This window comes from Poecilia mexicana, unplaced genomic scaffold, assembly GCF_051168715.1.
Source record: "Poecilia mexicana isolate PSO_F unplaced genomic scaffold, ASM5116871v1 scaffold_16, whole genome shotgun sequence".
Classification (NCBI taxonomy): domain Eukaryota; kingdom Metazoa; phylum Chordata; class Actinopteri; order Cyprinodontiformes; family Poeciliidae; genus Poecilia; species Poecilia mexicana.
This window is the reverse complement of record NW_028263385.1, coordinates 19,962,333-19,982,389: the sequence shown is the minus strand read 5'-3', so window position 1 is coordinate 19,982,389 and position 20,057 is coordinate 19,962,333. Positions and strand designations below refer to the sequence as shown.

Here is a 20,057-nt window from a genome sequence, read left to right as displayed (position 1 = left end):
GGTGCACTCTATTATTTTTCACTTCCTTCCTCTTCTTTATATATTTATATTATAAACATCTCCTTGAGAGAAATGTGGAGTCAAAATCAAGTTTCTTGTTTGTGTGCACATACATGACATGATGGCTTGTTGCGCCAAATTCTTTGCTGCCATCTGAAAAGAGCAGGCACTTTTAATAAAGAGCTATAATTAAAAGTACAGCGGTATTTTTGCAACGAGTCTCACTCCAAGACAAGATGTAATATATTTGATTCACGCTAATGTTAACATGTTATTGTGCACAGTCAGATTAATTGCTCCCTCCCACATAATGTCTCCATACAGCCAGTCAGTCTTCATTTTATCTGTTTCTCTTAGAAACCTGCATTGTTACTCCCACACAGAAAAGGTTTCTCACACACATGGTTAACCGCGTGAACTCTGTCTCATGTTAATGTTGAATTAAAACCATTTAACGATTAGTCGCAAAGCCACATAAGCACACAAACCCCACAACCAAATGGGCAGCAGATTTAACCTCAGTGTATGTGCTGCCCGTTTCCTCTGTGGTGACGCCGCTAACCTCTGTGGCCAACCACTGTTTCCTGACGCTGGTCCTGTTTTCAGATGTTGGATATAAAAAAAAAAAAAAAGAAAGAAAAACTCTCACCCTATGAATCCATTTGACATCATGTCCACGTCTGTCTTCCTCAGTATATGCCACAGAAGAGCGCTCTAGGCTAGCTACAGCTATCATCTATCCGTTATCTTTCGAATAACCCTCAAACCAACACTGCCATGCAAGCGGCAATTAAAGTCTCACCCCAAGTCTCCTACAGCTCCAGAGTTCAGAGAATCTCAGTGATAACAAATGTCTCTTTTCTTTTGAGATAAGTCTTTGCGGAGACTGAGTCAGAGTTTGCTCCTCTCCGATTGAATTTTCAGCAGATTACTGTGGCAGATTTGGTGTCATAATGAAAGAGTCTCTAAAGTTACAGCATGTGGCCACTGGGCATCAGAACTTCAGGCTGGATAGCTTAATTAGAATAACTTCATTACATAAAACAGAAGCCCCATTAATAAGATATATCAATGTGCATGAGTCTACACAAATAAGAAGTTCATTGAGCTTCTTGAGCAATAAAATTCTGATAACCTTAGGCAGTTTTTGTTGCGATGTTTTACTTTCAAACAAATGTAAAAATCTGAGGCTGGGCAATTTCTCAATAAAAGTAAAAATAAAATACATGTTAGAATGAACACAGAAAAACCTTTTGGAAAATGTTCAACCATCTACTAAGAATAAGGACATCTGTTATCCACAGATCTCTTCAGATGGTCCCACAAGGTAAAATATTTAATAAAACTAATATTTCAAAGATTTTTTTCCCCCATGTTATCAGGGACAGTTTATCAATGGAGTCTCAAATTGGGCTTGGATCTGGTAAAGGGCTCATTGGAACTTTAAACCGTACAATAATCCCAATCATTGCTCAGATCCCACCAAGGTTACAGAAGATGGTCAAGAATACTGTGTGTCCATCAAATATCACCAGAATATTCCTCATAAATGCTGCCAGAGGCTAAAATCTGGCTGTAAATCACATTTGCAGCATTTTGTAACTTTAGAAGGTTGCTACTAAAGTCCTAAGCACGTTTGTCATAAAGTGGTTGAATAATTTTGAGACTGCAACGGTTCCTAAAAGTTGCATTTTGTGTTTGATTCAGATAAATCCACTGAAGCCGTTTCTTGTTTGATTTGTTGAAGGCAAGCAGCTGCTAATTTGTATATTTTTCCAATAAGCCTAATTTGCAGTGGGAGTTAAATCATTTTATCTGCAGCGGTAGTTCTGGATTTTGTCTAGATCTCTGTTAAACTTCAATTATCTTCAGATGAAACTCTTTTTCTGAGACTTTGGATGGATTCTTGTGATGCTTAAAAATAAATCTCTAATCATCTTAAGCTTTCTAATACACTTCAAGGTTTAGGGCTACAAAGTGGTAGACATGCCAGACAATGATCTACAGCATTATTCAGATTAGATGTTCCTTCTGGGGTTTCCGATGCTTGACAAATGCACAATCAAGCAAACAAAAAGTTCACTTTGATAAGTAGCACTGGGCTTACACCAATCTTTTGTTTTTTTTTTACAGAGGAACCCCTGTGGGTAAAGTTACAAAGTAACTTTAAAATTATTAGATAAATAATAAATAAAGGTTAGAAACCAATGTGTTTTCACCTCATTACATGTCTCTCCTGACATGAAATAATCCTTTAAGAAACGAAATGCATTACATACATTTTACATAATTGAGATTAACTCACAGGAAAATAATGAGAACTCTTTGCAAAGTAGCTGCATAAGGTTCTGCTTGCGGCTGCTATGAGCCAATGAGCTCACCTGCACACTTGGTTCTGCTGACGAGCGGAGGTCCAGGGGGGCCGGTTCCACCCTCGCCAGGTCGAGTTAGCAGCACGCTGATGTGGTACTCGGTGTCCGGATCCAGGTGCCACAGTTTATAGGTGACCATGTTTACTCCATGCACCTCTGACCACGGGGACTGACTAGCGCGGTACTCAATCTCCTTCCTGATAATGGGGCCATCTCCCAGGATAGAGTTAGTGTTGAGCTGGATGATGAGGTAAGTGGAGCCGGCGCGCAGCAGCTGAGGCGGCGCGATGGGGGATGGAGGTACTGTCGGAGGAAAGCAGTGTGTTTTTATTTCCAACTTTAGGCCTTGTTGTTTTGGGTGAAAAACACTTAAACTAGGAGAACTGCTGCAGAATCTAACAATCTTAAAAAAATAAAATAAAATCACGTCAGAATAACAACGTTTCCGATCGGTATTATGCAACCACATTTTTCAGCATCTTACAGCTTTATGTCTCGGATGGAGCTGTAAGGCCTACAGGATGTGAGCAGGCCAAATTCTGGTTACACAGTTAATTAGTCATTCATATTGGCAAGGCATTCACGGGCTTGAATGAACTTCAGAAAAAGTAGTGACAGGGAAAGAGCCGCTGTACATTAAATGGAAAGCGTGCGACAAGCCTTTAACTGTGATTAAGCGCCGTTTATGTTTTCTCTATCTGTCCACAGAGCTGCTCACAGTGATGAAACAGGAGACTCTGCATCACTGTCACTCAGGATTTCCAAAGCAGGAATTTATACCACAGCCCACCGGTCAAATGTCACTTACAGGCAGATCAATTACACCGCGTGAGTGAGGAATGGGAATAGAAAAGAAATGTCGACAAGGCATGAGAAGAGATCAGAGTGAGATTTGTTGCTGTGACTAATCATTCATTCCTGCAGAGCCGCCTCAGTCTTTTACGGCCCGCCTCAGTGTGTGTTTTACACATTACCAGAAGCTCACCTCCTGGTTCCCTTTAGCCTGCAGCTGTTTGTTTTGACATCGACTGCTTCTGAACCAAAAGGGCATCTTTAGGCCACAAGCAGTGGCCGGTGTGATTAAAGTTTAAACGGCTCACTCGTGCTTTCGACAGTTTTCCAAAGTTTGCAAATAGGAATTTCTTCTCGTCTCGTACCCTTGAATTTCGTGTGGAGCATATTTGAGAGGTATTTTCTGTTTGTTTTATAGCTTCTCGCAATCAACTCACTGGCGTTGTTTAATTAAGATCGTATCTACCTTCAGAGCTATGAATCCGGGTGTGCAAATGCGGCATATCTCCAGCTGTAGTCTAAATTAAATGCAAAGGTACTGCAGGGTTACAATAAAGTCAGAGAGAAAGGGAGATCGATGAATTTGTTTATTTTTAATTATGTGAAAAGTTGCTGTCTGCTGTGGGGCAATAAGTGAGTTTCTGTACGATCCCTGCACATTTTCAGCACTGCTAAAATGACGAGGCCTAGCTCATTAAAGGCTCTTAGCATTGCAGAGGAGGAGGAGAGAATTTATACTGTCTTTCACATAACTTTTTGAGGCATTTTTTCGTCTGAAAAGTTAAGAATCGTAGCAGCCATAAAAAGCACATCGTGATTCTTCTCAAGAATGTAAGAAGGAGGAATGGATTCCAAGCCTGTCACTTTTTTTTTTCTTTCTGCGGATTTTCTCCTGATTCAGAGGCAGCTGATGGTTGGAAGATTAATAACAGTTTAGTGAAAAGAGATTCTTTATATAGAGTCCATGTTATGAAAAGACTAAAATGGATTGATGTATTCGCATCAGTTAGAGGGATTTAAACTGTGTGGCAGCAGAACGGATCGACAGGCTTGTCAGTAGTGATGAGAGTCTGAGCTGAGCGGGATGCGCTCGGCTTCAACTAAATAGCCAAACTTGCAAAATTTTTTTTTTTTCATTATGCTGTACTTGAGAGCTTCTTATGAGATGTCTGAGATACATGGAGAGCAAAAAAAAAAAAAAAACAAAACAAAAAAAACAAAAAAACAGGATTCTCTACCTGTTGTGTAGTTAAATACGGCTGGTCAGCTGGCTGAAAGAACGCTCCAATGCTTTTGACTGGACATATTTCAGTTCACACATAACAGTGCCTCTAAACAGTGTGTGTTTAGAGGAGATCTATTATCCTTCCGAACAAGTCAGGAGACGCCTATGGGTTATAAAATCCTACTCAAGCTTTGAGATTTTATTTTTTGAGCTCCTTTCAGCTGTGTTGGGTTGCCAGGTAGCAGGCGGTACCCACCGATTGTGACTTAATATTCAAAAGGTTTTTAGAAATGCTGACCTAAAAACATTATTGCCAGAAAACAGGGTGGGTATGTCATGATAATATAAAATCAATTTTTCTTATTATAATAACAAAAATAATGGAAATCGTGTTATCATATGTGGGTTTATTTAATTTTAAGGAGAACCGTGTTACCTTAACAATAGCCTAAATAATGTGTTTTAAAATATATATTTTTAAAAATTTATTCTATTTTATTGCAAATCCAGGGACTTTTGCTCAAGGTTACAATAGTGTCAACGTCACAAAAGCAATTATTATTTTGTCAAAACAGAGATAAACAACGACAACATCAGAGCAAATGCTAACTACTGTGCTTCTTCTCCTGCAAGCTTTCAGCTGAATTTAGAGCAACCAAGAGAAGAAGACAGGAATATGTGATGTCCTTGTTTCCCCTTCTCATCTTCACTTAGCTGAGGGCTGGAGTCTGTTATGCCATCAAACCACTGCCATGTCATTACTATGCTGTCAGAGTCGTGTCAGGCTGTTGGGCTGTGGTGAGTAATGAGAGTGAGGTCACCATCTGTGCTTCATGATATGACAGGGTCTGCAGGAGTCCAAGTCAAGTGAGCAGCGTTTTGTCAGAGAGCTGAAGCGCTCAAGATGGCAGCGTGTTTGACAACTTCAGCTCATGAAGCACCGATGCCAAGAATCGGTTTTTGCCTCCATCCTACCAATGGGATTCAGTTCAAGATGAACTGTTTTGGCACAGTTTAATTAGCTATATATTTAGACTTTATCTCACACTGTAGGCAAGTGATCAAGAGCAGAAGAAAAACATATCACTTGAAAATTTCATACTGTTTGGAAGCAAAACAGTAAGAAAATAAGACATTTTTCCTTTTTTTTCCCTTTTTTTTACCTTTCACAACAAGTTCAGCAAAGTTGGACACCCCGGAGCCCCTGGATGACTGAGTGACACAGCGGTACAGGTCTTGATCTGAGCGCTGAACACTATCTAGCTGGAAGGACACCACGAAGCGCCGATGACTCAAGTGCTTGACCGAGGCCGCGGTTAAAATGTCGCCATTGTGTCTCTGGAAAACAGGAGAGGACAGGGTCAGAGAAAACAGGATGGGTCATCATGTGTGCTTCTCACTGACAAACACAGCTATATGTCAGGTCACTCAGAAAGAAACCTACACTCATGCATCCACCATGCGCAAACACACTGTACAGCTCTTTGAAGCACACCAACAATTTAATAGCGCCTGGAAAAAAAAAAATACACATATAACAGGAGTGGCATATTTTTGAACATTCAAAAAGCATAACTTTTGGTATTACTATAATTCTTTAAATCACATAATAGTACATGATTTTCAGTTCCTGTGTTTATTGGTCTGTGTTATAGAAGATCAAATATATCAGACTTATTGCTCCTTATTTTACACTCATCACGAGTGGAAGGTGACATTCAGTCATAATATTTGGCAGACTGCTCCTTTATGTCTTGGTGCTGTCTGTTTGACTCATTTGATGACAGGATGAAGGCATTTTTAAAATGATCAGTCTCTGATAATGTTACAGACTGAGTAAGTTCAGTCACTCAGCCATCGACTGAACTCAACTTGAAATTCTTGTTATTGTTGAACTGGCATTTTAAATCTGTCGCAAAAGAAAGACTGTATTTACTGCTGCAGTTTTCTCTCTGTCCTGCAGTCTATTCTAATTGTTGTGCCGATTAGTCGAATACCAGACTAGGCAATTCCTTGCTCTGCAATGACCGTCTATGTTTCATGTCAACAAGTCGCAATCACGTACAAAAACATGATGTTTTCAAGAAAATGAAATGTGTGAAATGAAGTGTGTGTGTTATTTTGTCACGATATAACAACACCTTAGGCTGTCTGCCGTGACTTGGTAGGTTTGCACTGCAGTATTAAAAAAAAAGTGTATCCTCTGTAGTCACTGCAGATGGTCCCTTTATCCAGCTAACCTCTGTTGAAGCATCATTTTAAGACTATCATTTGTCCTGTTGGGACAAAAAAAAAAGAAAAAAAGAGTCTGTCACTGAAAAGGAAAGCTGCAGCGTCCATTGATCAGAGCTAAGTGGAACATGATCACAGTACTAACAAAGGCCAATGTGATAGCAATAGAACTACTGTGTGATTATATTCAACTGTAAACCTACTGAGCATTCAAGCATTTGCATAGCAATAAGTTTAATGAAATATTGGCATTCTAAAATGACTCGGATCAATAACCCAGACAACAAAACGAGGAAACCCGTAGTATCATTTAGTGTAGTTTTTTTTTTCTTCCTGCAATCACTTATTTCCTTGCCTTTTCATCTTGTAATGATCAGCATTTGCTTGAGCACATCGTCTGACCTACCACATCCTGCATTTATTGCCCAGTGAGCTCCTGGGACTCAAACGCAACAGTGCACACACGCTATTGCTATTCGGGTCAGTTCTTATTAGCACTGTGTGATTAAAATGAAGAATTGTTCAATTATGTTGAACTTAGTTAGAAATGAAGGACCATCTAACTGATTTATTTTTGCATTGTGACAATCAGGCATGCTTTAATAATTACAAATTAAATCTTTTTGAATTGATACTGATTACGGAGGTAATGACAACATTAGTGATATTCCCAAACTGACCCCATCTACAAATGTTGCCGATATAATTTAGTGAAAACACTTGACTCCTGTTTAGCAGCCAGAACAGGTAGGCAGTTGAGCTTCAATGCATTAATGTTTAGTTTTGATCAGTTTAGTAAACACGACAGCAGACGAGTAGCTGCTGCATGTTTTACTGCAAAACAAAAGGTAAAAATGTGAATATGGAGTTAAAGTTCAGAAACCAAAAACCCACCAGCACCCTCACACACTTAAACGCCCGTAGCTGGACATCCAAACAAAAGCTGTGCGATTCACCTTGCTGCTGCACTGCGAGCGCATTTCTCACATTGTTCCACACCATTAAAACGAGTAACCTTTGTCAACCCCATGAAGTCTCACAGACACACACAGAATCTGACATTTTTTTTCTTTTTTCTCATGTTTTCAGGCAATCTTCTTTGTGTGAAGTGGTGTATATAAATCGTGATACTTTTTGATCTGTGTGCTGCAGCGCAATCCAAAGCAAGTGAGCATGTCGGGATCAGCAGGGAAACCTCTGGGTATGGCTGCACGTTCACAGCTTCTGCTCAAACCCTGAATTGACAGCCTGCAAAAAGCCACAAACCACTTGAACCACACACCAAAGCTTCAGAAACAAACACATAAACACTAAAACCACCGATTAGAGTTAAGCATGCAACCATTACAGAATCCACAAAAAATTGGGGAGGAAAAAAAGGGCTTAATTACATAGTCTTAAATCATCTCTAAATGTTTTATAGTATCTTGGTCAAGTATTCCTTCTCTTTGAACAGTTCTACATTTTTATTACATCCCAGTCGCAAACTTCAGTGTATTTAATTGAGATTGTAGATGCCAGACCAGCACTAAATACTGTGTAATTCCTGTGAAATTTACTTTTACGTCTGTGGTTGTAACGTGACAACTTGTGAAACGGTTCTGTGGGTATAACTTTTCTAAGGCACTCCGTTCCTCCCGTTTGCCAACTGGAATTTGGATTAAAGAGGAGAGGCAAGAAAAATCTGAATAAACCCAACAAGCATGAGATCACTTCATGTTATCAAAACAATCTGGCTGTGGCTAATTGGCAAGGAAATGACAAAACGATCTGCTAATCTGGCAGGCGTGAGCAGCCAAGACTGATCTGCAGCTGTTACAGCATACACAACCAACACAGCAACATAAAAACACCGCTTTAGGATTATATAAGAAATGGATCGAGAGACGGGAAGATTGTTAAGAGGACAGCTACAGCTAGAGGAGAGGCTGTGGGGGGGGAGCTCTGTCGTAACCATCAGTACTTATTACAGCTGGCATCAGTGCATTTTTTGCCAGCTAATTACCCAAAGCATTTGTCTTCACACAAAGGAAAAAAGGCGACTGCCGAAAGTGGTGTGAGGGAGCACACCTCCGTTACCAAAATCAAACATGAGCTACTTTTACACAATGCAGCAGGGCTGCCTTGATCAGCCATGATGAACATTAGCAGTTGTGGGTGGGAAGATGTTGGCAGCAGCAAATTAATATGTTGTTTGATGTTAACTGTACTACAACAAGATATTACAATTATGAAATCTCTTGACATGTTATTCCTTAGAAGCACAGAAACAATAACAGAAGAAATGTGTGAAGCTCCTCCACCTCCTCTGAAAGAGTCAAAGAAGAAGAAGAAAAAGAAACATTAGAAAGAGTTTTGTCTCAATGAATGCAACGGGGGGAAAAAATGACAACGGAATAAATCCTTTCCCGACGGGTTATGTGAGGTAACATTTTCTACTTACTGCAGTGGTTCTGAGTAAAACTTTAAACCTAACTTATTGATTTGCTTCACTAAAGGGATCTGTGTGGGAACATTTATGCCCAAGAGCCTTAGATTTTCTTTGAAGAGACTGTTCAAATCTCAGTTTGGAAAGTTGCTAAAAGAACAACAAAGAAGAGAAAAATCAAGAAAAGAGATGTGGAATAAAAAGACGTAAACAGAATGACTTTAAAAAGATATTGGAGCCGGTTTTTATCCTTTTTCTTTTGACGGTTTTTTTTAAAGAATAGCTCTTGACATGAACCCAAATGTCCTTTCATCGGACTGTGAGTTTATGCTAGCAGTAATTGAAAATTGCTCACAAATGGAAACCTAAAAAGTGTGCCATCAGTTTGTTTTCAACAATTGTATAAATATGGCTATAATATGGCACAAGTACAGTGTTAAACTGACAGGTTACATGAGGAGATGATTAAGTAGAGAAGCAGCTCCAGGTGTCAATAGCAGAGGAGGGAGAATCTGTTGACAACATCTATTAGGTCGGGTCAGGAAAGCTACTAGTCGTGACCTCTGCAAATCTCCCAGCAGAAGATTGGAAAGGCAAAAGCAATGTTTGAAAGATATAAGAAGCCCTGTTTGCAGTTTTCCACAAGACACAGAAGACACAGCTAACATGTGAGAGAAATATTTTGGACATACATGCATTACACATCATTCTGAACACAACATCCACACAGTAAAACATGGCAGTGGCAGCAGGGTGCTGTGGGTATGCTTTTCTCCAGCAAGGAAAAAGAAGCTGGTCAGTGTTGGTAGGAAGATGGATGGAGTTAAAAAGAAGATAATCCTGGAAGTAAAAGCTGCAAAACACTTGAAACGAGCGTTTGTATTTACTGGTTTGTATTACTAAACGGATCTTTGTTTGAACATCTACGCTGTTGTTTGGAGTGTTTACATATTAAGTTGGAAACTTATGGAATATGCAACAAAAAGCAGAGAAACAACTAAGATATTTGAAAAAGAAAAAATATACAAAAGGACCTCTAAGGGAAACAAAAGCAATTGCTAAAACTGATCAGTAAATTAGCTTAACTTACTCCCCCTTCATCTAGTGCCTCTGAAACGGTTATAGAGGTCTGAGCTGTGCCTCAGGAACCCAGAGATGCCTCCAATGATGCAACTGCAGCACAGTTAGAACTGCTGTAAAGTGTAGTTTCTCACTGCTATACATTGATATTTTCATCCATCAAATCTAGACACAATAAAGCCTTTGATTCACTGGGATTTCTCTGGGATTCAGTCCATTACTTCGGGCTTTGTTTCATTTTTTACAGCTTATGTTTAGAGCTTTTATTATGGCACATGTCGACACTTTTATTTCTAGGTTCTGTGGAGGGCGAGTCCTGAGATGGCGGCTGGAAAGGGTTGAAACAAACAGAAATCCACAAATTAAAGCCTAACTGTGAGGACGAACATCTTCAGTAGAAAAGCTCCTACCGTGTGAGGTGTGTGTTATCAGAAGCTGTGAACAAGTCCAGACCATACTCTCAGCTCTTTCTTTTGGTTTATAACTGTAAAAAATGGTTTACTATAGTCCCAAAGCACATTTTCTGTTGTGTCCCTGAGGCATGTTTTCTGAACCTGTTGAAAGAATCTGATAGTGAAGCTTTGTTGGTGCAAATCAGGTTAAAAATAATGAATGGTGTCATTTTGACCTTTGTGAACACCAAACATGGGACTCTATGATTTTAGATCTAATTAAATGTAGGAGTAGCTTGAGTGAAAGAGTTCCAGTTTGCTATGTTTTCCATTTGTCTGATTCCTTACTCTGTAGATATCGTCAGATTTTAAGAATTACGTAGTTGTGTCAAGCAGAGGAGTTCAAGTATGTTGGTGTCTCGTTCATAAGTGGTTTTGTGATAAAGTGGTGGAAGGATGGACGGTTTAAGGCTCTACAGTAAAACAGATGTCTGTTTTTAGCTGTGATATGAACAAAAGACTGTGATGTAGATTGTCATAATAATCCCATAATCTGTTTCCTGTTTGTCAACTTGGATTTGATCTTCATCTCCTAATTTCCCTCTGCCTGCTCTCTTCCCCAGCTGCCAGTGCTTGCCTCTGGTTAGTCCCTCTGGTTCCCATGACACTGTCTTCTCTACCTCAGTGTATTTAAGCTGTCTGGTCTGTAATACTCTCTGCTGGTTCCTCCATCTATTTTCCCCCCGAGCTGTGTCCCGTTGCCTCTTCTTTTTTTCTCCGCCTGCCACAAGCTTTATACGTTTTCTTATTTATCATTAAAATATGCACTCAATGTTCCTCTCTAGCTCCCGTTTGCATCTTAGTCCATCTTTAGACTATATGGCAGAAATCTTGAATGCAAGCAGCTGAAATGAGCTCTATAGGTCGGCGGGAAAGGAGCCGCGCCATCCAGGTGAGCTTGGAGTAAAGCTGAAGGCATCTGGACAGGATCACTTCTGTAAACATCAAAGTTTATGGGCATCTCTTAACGGGAGGAGGCAGACAGGAAAGTTTCCTGAGGGTCTGCAAATCTCTTCTCCCAACTGTATATCTGCCAGGACCTGCTAGTGCTGCAGACTAATCTCTGGTAAGTGGAAGATAACCGATGGCAGGAGCTGCTCTGGTCCGGGTTGGTAGAAGGAGGTAAAACATCCACCTGCAAAGCCTCCAGAGCATTCAGCTTTTAAGAGTGTGTTGTGCAAGTTTCCCGTCCCGCTTCCAAAAAAACATAAAGTTCAAATTTTTAATGCAATGATGCTTTTCCTTTTCTTATAAATGTTAGGTGTATTCAGAACGTTCTCCAGGGCAGCTGGCTGCTTTCTGATAAGGTGATTTCACTTCATAATCAAACAATTTATTTTATGTGTATTGTATATATGAAGCTTGGGGACCTCCATAGAAATGCTTTGTGTGAAAAGTGGGGTAGTCAAAGGCTGCATGTTGGAAGGCTCCAAGACTTTTTCCTTATAAGATTTAGTAGTTTGATGGAGTTTCAGACTGAAGTACCTCATGTATTTGAGCTAGATAGATTTGAGTTTGTCGAGTTATTTCCATGAACAAAATCAATGTGAAATGTATCAATAAAAGCAAGAACTGAATTTAGTTCATGTTATACTGCCAGAGTTGAATTTGTCTTCCTGTTTTCTGATTTCCACCAAAGCAAAGAGTAATCAAATAACACTCTGTGATTATAGACACATAGTCCTTAAACATCATTGGATAAATGATTCATGTTTGACAGGGTGGTGGAGATGTGAGGTTAGGTCGAGGGCAAAATGTTCCTCGCCATCACTTCATCGACTTGTTTGGTTGTGAAGTAAGAAGCTCCTCAACAAAATGTTAAAAAAATAATCATCATATTCTTGGCAATGAGCTGGAAAGGTCAGGAGTAAACCAGCCCAGAATAAAGCAATGAGTCTCTGATCTACAGTGAAAATTGGGAGCTGGGCTGTGACTTTAGGATTTGTTGTTTAAGAACATAACTTGCTTTTTCTTTAGATGCGATTGTTTTAACGTTCCAGACAAATTATGTTTTGTATGTTAAAATGAAGAAATTCAAGTAAATAAGAAACTTCTTATTTTGTAAATGTTAAATATAATCCAGTATTAACCCCACTTGCAATTCCTTGGGTGAGCTCAGGCTAATTTAACCAGAAAAGCTCAACTTACCTCCAGTAGGAACTTCTCCGCCTCAGAGGCCCTTCCAGCCGCAACGCACTGGAAAGTGGCATTTTGACCAGCGTTTACCTCCTCGTCTCCCAGCCTGGAGAAGTGTGGCGCCTTATCTAAAGAAAGAAAAGGAGAGAGAGAACCATCTTAACGTACTACATCATGAATCACAAATCCACTCCACTGCTGTCAAGGCTTTTCTTGATTTTTCAGGTACTTTGTCATTTTCTTGTTTTTCAAAACACTACAACGGGTTAGGTGTAAATGTGAATTTGATTTAATAAATTGTCACAATTTAGTTTTTCTTCTAGTCTTCATCTGTGTATGATTCATATTCAATAACATTCACATTTTCTTTCTTTTAAAAGTGAAAGAAAACAAGAAACATTGTCATTTCTTAAATTTTTCAGCTTCGTAATAAAAAGCAGTTCACATTGTAATTTTTTTTTGTAACATTCACAACAAATAAATTACAAAAAGGTCTCTTATAAAGCATAGTTTTTGTTCCAGATCATTAGAGTCCAATGCAGTATGGCGAGTTGTAGAGGGTATCTATGCTCAGAAACAGACATCTGTTTTTGTAAACCTCCCCTGCAATTCATCCTCATTTATTTGTGGAAATCAGATGAGGAAGAACAAACAGATTGGTCCAAAAGAGGTGGGAACTGCAGCTTTGAGCAGAAAAGACTCAGGTATCACTGCAGACACAATGGCTCCCAGTTAAGAGGAATATCAATTGCAACATCTCCATATAGCCAGCTGTACATTTGATGCCCCTGCACAACCTGAAGCGCCATTGTTCCATTGAAGTCAAAATCTCCTTAGACCACAATGGAGCCTCCTTCACTCTTATGTGGAAAATATCTCCAATGGGAGTTAGTGTCCTACCAGTAACTTTTAAAGCCATCAGGACTATCCAGACAAAAACTTGTCTTGCCATGTTCTTCCATCTGCCAAAGGTACATGTTTGGTGCTTCCTTGCAAAGTCAAAAGGCTCAAGTTGAAAGTTGTATTGAAGAAGAGAAGATCTTTAAATGCATGTTTTGGTTTTTGAAGTCCAGATCTTGTCTTGTGGATGTTGGGCTGCAGTCAGCCTTATTACGGGTCTTAATCTGAGTTGAGAATCTGCCTGTCTGAATGGAGAGCTCATCACATCCTCTGGCTCAACACAGGTGAATTTGTTCTTTTATATAGTTCACCATTTACTTGTTTTGTTCCAAGACGCTCAGGATGTTGTAGGAAATTTGAGACAACAGTCTTCCTGTCTTTGCAGTCGGAAGGTGAAAGTGAATGCCTGACAGAAAATGACTCCTAGCCGACACATGAAAACATGACTACGTAACAGGAGAGCTTCCCATCTTTTGTTGTTGGTGTTTAAGGCTCTTCATGGTCTGGCACCACCCTATCTATGATACGTTTCACAAATCCACACCCATTCCAGAACCTTACGGTCAAATAACCAAACGCTCCACACAGCAGCTAAATCGTAAAGTCGAGGTGATCTTAGCAGCTGCCTCTGGAACAACTAACCTCTACGTTAGATTTGCTCAGAACATTGATCACTTCTGAGCAAATCAGAGAGGAAAAGTCAGACCTACTTCTGCTCTCTGACTTTTAACCCTAATACATATTTATGACTTGATTTTGTTCTCTAACCTTTCTTATGTTTGTAATATATTTTATAATCTTACTATTTTTTTTCTGTCTTCCTTGTTATAAAGTGCTAAATCAATAAAATTAACATTAAACTTTTGGGTACTAAGTGAAAAGTCTGTTTACATTTTCAATAACGTTCCTACTCTATTTGCTTAGTTTCTTGCTCCTCTTTGTTCTCCTTAAGTTTTAAAGCCCTATTTATGAGCCACCAGCACAAAATGTGAACACTTGCTATTTCTTCATGGGGAATATTTGGGCTAGGAGAGTATTAGTCCTAAAAAAAAAAAAAGGATCTGAAGCAGAACATGTTTGAAAATGACTGCAGAGTGTCTGTTACTAAAATAACTTGCTAACAGACAGGATCGATCTCTATCGACGAGCATAATGTAGGTGTGAGTTTCCAAAGAAAAGCCACAGCGCGAGCATCAACCTTCCACGGTTTGACTAATAACGTCCCAGTGTGCTGAGTGAAGCTGCCAATGAGTCAGCATGTGGGACTGGCCCTCTCGTCCAACTTTGCAATTAACAATTAAAGAGTGAGACGCAACCCCCTGCTGCGCCAAAGTGCCGGGTAAATGCCGACCACGCTGCCAGCCATCCCCGAGAAAACTGTGTAGGACATGCCGACGTGCCACTCTAGATGATTGGCAGGTGGCGACGAGAGAGCAACTGTGAAGCAGAAGCATCGGGGAGAAGCAAATGTTTGGATCTCGCTCATCTCCTGCTCGGATTTGCACAAAACTGCGTCTCCATCTCGCAGAGGCGGAGATGAAAATTTCTTGATCTTGTTTCCGTACAGTTAGTTAGGGAAAGCGCTTGTATTTGTACCCCACATGTGGCCATCATGTTCCCTCTGAGTAAGTGCACCCCGTCCTCTCCGAATGTTTCATTATTTATGCCTGAGCATTACACAGACGGTAAACAAACAGCGAGATGAGCACGAGGAGAAAAGACTACGCCCCCCAGTTGGCTGGAGCCTCACTGTTGTACGGCTAAATGTGTCAGATCTTATCCTCAGGACTCTTTAGCACGATGAATATTTCATTGAACTGCAACACTAGTTTCAGAGTCAAAGACTGCGACTCAGGAGGATAAAACTGAAATGTCAACCGTGCTTTAACCAGAATTCTTAACATGGAGGGGATTGTTTTTTTATAGGTTTATTCTATTTTTGACCATTTAACGCTTTCTGCTGCTTTCTGTCTCGTACTTCCCCCACACTCCTCGCTGCCAAGTGATGTCAGCTGGCCGAGCGCCACATCACAAGGCGCGCTCAGGTCTTGATGAGAGTCTTAATTATTTAATGGCCACAGTGGGAGCAGTGAGCGGATGCCATCTGTTGTGTCTGGGAGTAGCAGGGTGGCCTGCTGGGTGGTAAGTATACAGTAGGAGTGCGACCCAATCTCACAGCTGGTCTTCGCGTCATAAAAAGCACTGATCTGTAACACTGAGAGCCTGAAATGTCCAAATTCATCAGAATCACATTTCTCCTCCTGTGACAATAGCAGGGAGCTGATCCCCGTCTGAGTCTGGGAAGTGCTAAGTGTGCCGACAAGGCGCCTCGAGTTCAGAGCGTGGCTCTGTCCAGGTAAGTTCAGGTGTCTCAGTCACTCTGTTGTGCAGGAGGTCCTTAGGGGCCGAGAACACACCGAACTGCTACGCTCTCCTGCCACTACTGAAACAAAAAGCCCTTTGGTGCAGGCAGCGAACAACCCTGGACTGCCTTCTCACAAAGCGTTAGTCTGTGGCGGTTGGTGGGGGAAAATAAGCCTTTTGAAAAAGAACTGTAAAATCTGCAGCTTCAGTAAGATTACAATCATTAAGTAAAGGCAAGTGTTGACATTTTGTTTATTCGGGGTTTTCAAAACCAACTGTGCATACCATATGTTTTGTCTTTGTAACATCTGCAGAATTCTAGTAACATATGTTATCCTTCAATAAATTAGAATAAACATTAAATGTATCTATTTAAAATAATGTTATACTCATTTTAAGGCTCAAAACTGGGAATTTGTATTAGGATCCTCACAATTTAAGTGGCAGTGCTGATGGATTATGCATAATGTAAATGTACTTTTCATATAAATAATTACATTTTTTTTTAGTTAGTTTACATAGAAGAGTCTTTCCACCTGTACACAATCGAAATTTAAAAAATCCTAAATGTCTTTTTTTTTCTTTTTTTTTTTTGGACAAATTGAATCTATTTTCTTTTTTAACAAGGTTCAGCTCCACATATCCACAAACACAGCTTTCCTTTTAGAAAATAATCATTTAAGATGTCTGGAATAAAATTATCACCAGATGTTTACACTGTGGTTGTTGCAAGTTATGATTTTATTGACAGTAAAAATGCACCAAGAAATAGGCAGGAAGAAGGTTGTTATTGGTATCTGGAGCTGAAAGCCGGAAACACAAGACCGAGAAAAGAAATGCCGTTCATCCTTTGATGAGCACCGTTTGAAATATCCAAAGGCCTAATTAGGGACATAAACATTTTTTAATAAACTTTTCAGATATCTGGTTTGAAGATCCGGTCAGAGCGCTGTGTGATGAACCCACTTGCCATAAAAGGTTATTCAGTCGTTACTCTTCGTTTAGCTCTATTGATGTTTTGAGCTGCTTCGAACTATATTTTCACACATTTCTACATTACAATCACTTAACGCGGCTGGCACGCAGCACCTTGTGTAACTGTTGTGTGAAGTGGCACTTACAGCAGGGGTAGTTGAGCACCAGGATGTCATCTAAGGCAATGTAACCTCGCCGCTCCCTGGAAACCGTCGCCTCAATCAGCACCTGCGAAAGCAAGCATAAGCGTCCGATAACCAGCTCTGAATGAGCATGCACTTGTCAGTAACTCAGTGCTCTCACAGAGATGAAGTGCAGGAGTGATTTTCAACACTGAACGCTGTGTGTGTTATTTTATTTTATTTTTTTTTTTTTAGTTGATCTTGTTCTCCCATCGGTGGCAGACACATTAATTAGAAACAAGCCCATTTCACATCTACTGACCCAAAACAAAAGCGGAGACAGTGAGAGAAAAATAAGACACGTTACCGAAGGCTCAACGCAGAGACGGATACGTTTTGTCTCTCTCCGCGGGGCCAGGGGAAATAATTGCTTTATCACGAGCCGCACAATGTGGTGCCTGAGTCATGAGCGCCATCGTAGATTCGGGACACGGGCTGCTATGAAGCCATAACAGCAGATAATACAGCTTTCACAAGGCCACCGTACTCAAGGGAGGACAAGCCTCCTTTCTGTCCTGTGGAACAATAAGTGAGATGAGCACTGGGCTCTCATGAAACCTAATCAATATCAAATCACCATCCCCAATAATAGTGGGAGAGTTATGAGACACAGGGGTGATGTTTGTTTTCGGAGCACCAAGGACAGTCCTCCATCCAGATGTTTGATCATAGACCAGCATTGAGTTATTGTTTCTCATAATCCTGGGAGCAAACGATTACCACATGCCTCTCATCACCACGTCTTAGTTTTTACCTCCATTCGTTAAGCGCACTCACACACTCTCTCTCTCACACACACACACTAAAACTGCATGACCTGTAAACTGTTTGTCTTGGTGGATTGGTGTTAGACTAGATCCTTCACACATTATAAGGGCATTATTACTTTTTGAGAGATGTTTCTTTTTAGTGCATACAGTTAGAAAATCAGACAATAAATAAAATTAGACACGGTGAAGGTGCTTTCCAACAGTATTACTTTCTGCTGAGACCATTTTTCAAAATTTTTAGATGTTTATGTTATTTCCAGGGTGTGAAAGATAACATTCTTATAACAATAAGGATGTTATCTTTCACACTTAGTGTTTTGCATATGTCAGATTTTAAGCAGGGTGCCTTAAGGGTGTTCTCCAATTATTGCTATATTCTGCTACTTTGCCATAAAGCCCAAGACTTTTTGGCAAGGAACAGCTGCACAGCTCATATTGAAATCATATAAATCACAGGTGAACTTAAGTTTTTTTTCTTTATTTGGTTTTTCAAGACAGTTGATATTTGGGGGCTGGGGGGTGTCACATTATAGAGGATGAAAACATCCACACATTTTTTGCACTTTTTGCCAGTATGATGATCGTGTTTCTGTAGCATTAGCACAATCTTGTGATCTAACAATTAACTGATAGACTGCAAGTAAAAAAAAAAAAAAAGAAAAAAAAATTCTTCTTCACCACTATAATCCTCACTGGAGGGACACAAAAACGTCATCTAGACCTCTGGCCTGCTGTCCAACCGTCTACAGTCAGCGGCACAGACTCAGTCCACCTTGCTGGACTTGAAAAAAGGATGAAACAGATTATTCTGACAACAAACCCGGTTGTCTATGACCCCCTGAAAAACCTTTCACAGAAATATCCTGGGGGGAAGCGAGGAGATTGGGGTCAGCCAAAAAAACCATCTGGGCAGAATCGGCCAGAAACGGGATGTGCAGGGCTAACGGAGGAAGAGGAGAGGTGAGCGGGAACGCAGAAGGGAAGGTCCCGACAGGTGGGTCTCCTGCGGTTGGACCGAGACCCTGCCTTGCCCTGGCTACTCTTCTCAGAGAGGAAAAACTGAGGCTAATCTTCTTCTGCCAGAGTCAATTTTTCTGTTTGTTCCTAAGAAAAGGCGAGAAGCTGAGCTGGAAGCAGCTGCCCCCGCTTCAAAAAAAAAAAAAAAAAAAAAAAAAAAAAATAGAGCCATTTTAACATTTCCTGCTTTTTCGTTGCCACTTCCACTCTTTCCTACACCTCTCAGCCTGCCGATTCTCTACAAAGCCTGTGGCGCATCAGCTTCTTACAGTTCAGGATTAATTTCTTGCATTGTCAAATGTTTTTTTATTTTGTAGCCAATTTCCCTCCACCCCCCTTCCTCCCCTTTGTCTGTCTAACATACCTTCAACAACAAAAAATTAAAAAAGGAGTAATGACTAAAACCCAACTTACTTCAGTGTATTGACCTAAATTAGCTGGGTAAACATGCACGGCCGGGCCATTAGGCCAACGTCAAAATTAGCCAGAAACACTGATTAGGCTTAATGGTATACAAGCAAGAAAAAAAAGAACATCTTTTAGACTCTAATTGAAGCTGTTATTACTCTCTGCTGAAGCGCTGTGCAGATTGATTACTGGTTAATCCCTAATTTTTTTAGCCATTAGGAAAGAAACTTATTAGCAAGGAGACGTTTAGGGCATTTGTTTCAATAAAAAACTTCAGAGATTTTTATTGAAATCCACTTTCCCAATAAGACGTTGTATATTCTAACAAGCTGTTACTTTTCTTCCGCTAGGAGTGAAAGCCTGGAAACCTTCCTCTGGAGATAAAGAAAAAAAACAAGAAAAACAAAAGCGGAACATCAAGTGATTTACAGCAGATATAAAATGCACATTACCAGAACATATTACATTACCCTGTTATATTGTTCTTTAGAGACAGTGGTAATGTCTACAGATAAAGAAAAGGTTTATTTTACCCTGTAAGTCAGCTTCTACCTTCCTCCATTAGCCACGCAAGGCTTTCACTCACTTTTTGAGTTACAGATTAGATTTCTCTAAAAAAAAAAAATAAAAAAATCCTTAAAAGTTCACAGAGAAATGCTCCTGTGCCGAGCTAAATCTGCTCGGGTGGAAATGCCAGAGGATAACGGCTAAGTGTGAGACAACA

General features: G+C 40.1%; 1 protein-coding gene across 2 annotated transcripts in view; it reads right to left on the bottom strand.

Moving 5' to 3' along the window:
* The window catches only part of ptprub (protein tyrosine phosphatase receptor type Ub), a 224,870-nt gene that overhangs the window by 77,300 nt on the left and 127,513 nt on the right, over positions 1-20,057 (bottom strand). For both annotated transcript variants that reach the window (XM_014990707.2, XM_014990709.2), the window contains exons 4-7: positions 17,103-17,184; positions 12,730-12,845; positions 5,553-5,727; positions 2,382-2,675 (exon numbers count right to left, since the gene is read on the bottom strand). In XM_014990707.2, the coding sequence (XP_014846193.2) occupies positions 2,382-2,675; positions 5,553-5,727; positions 12,730-12,845; positions 17,103-17,184 (667 nt within the window). The remainder of the gene's footprint in view (positions 1-2,381; positions 2,676-5,552; positions 5,728-12,729; positions 12,846-17,102; positions 17,185-20,057) is intronic.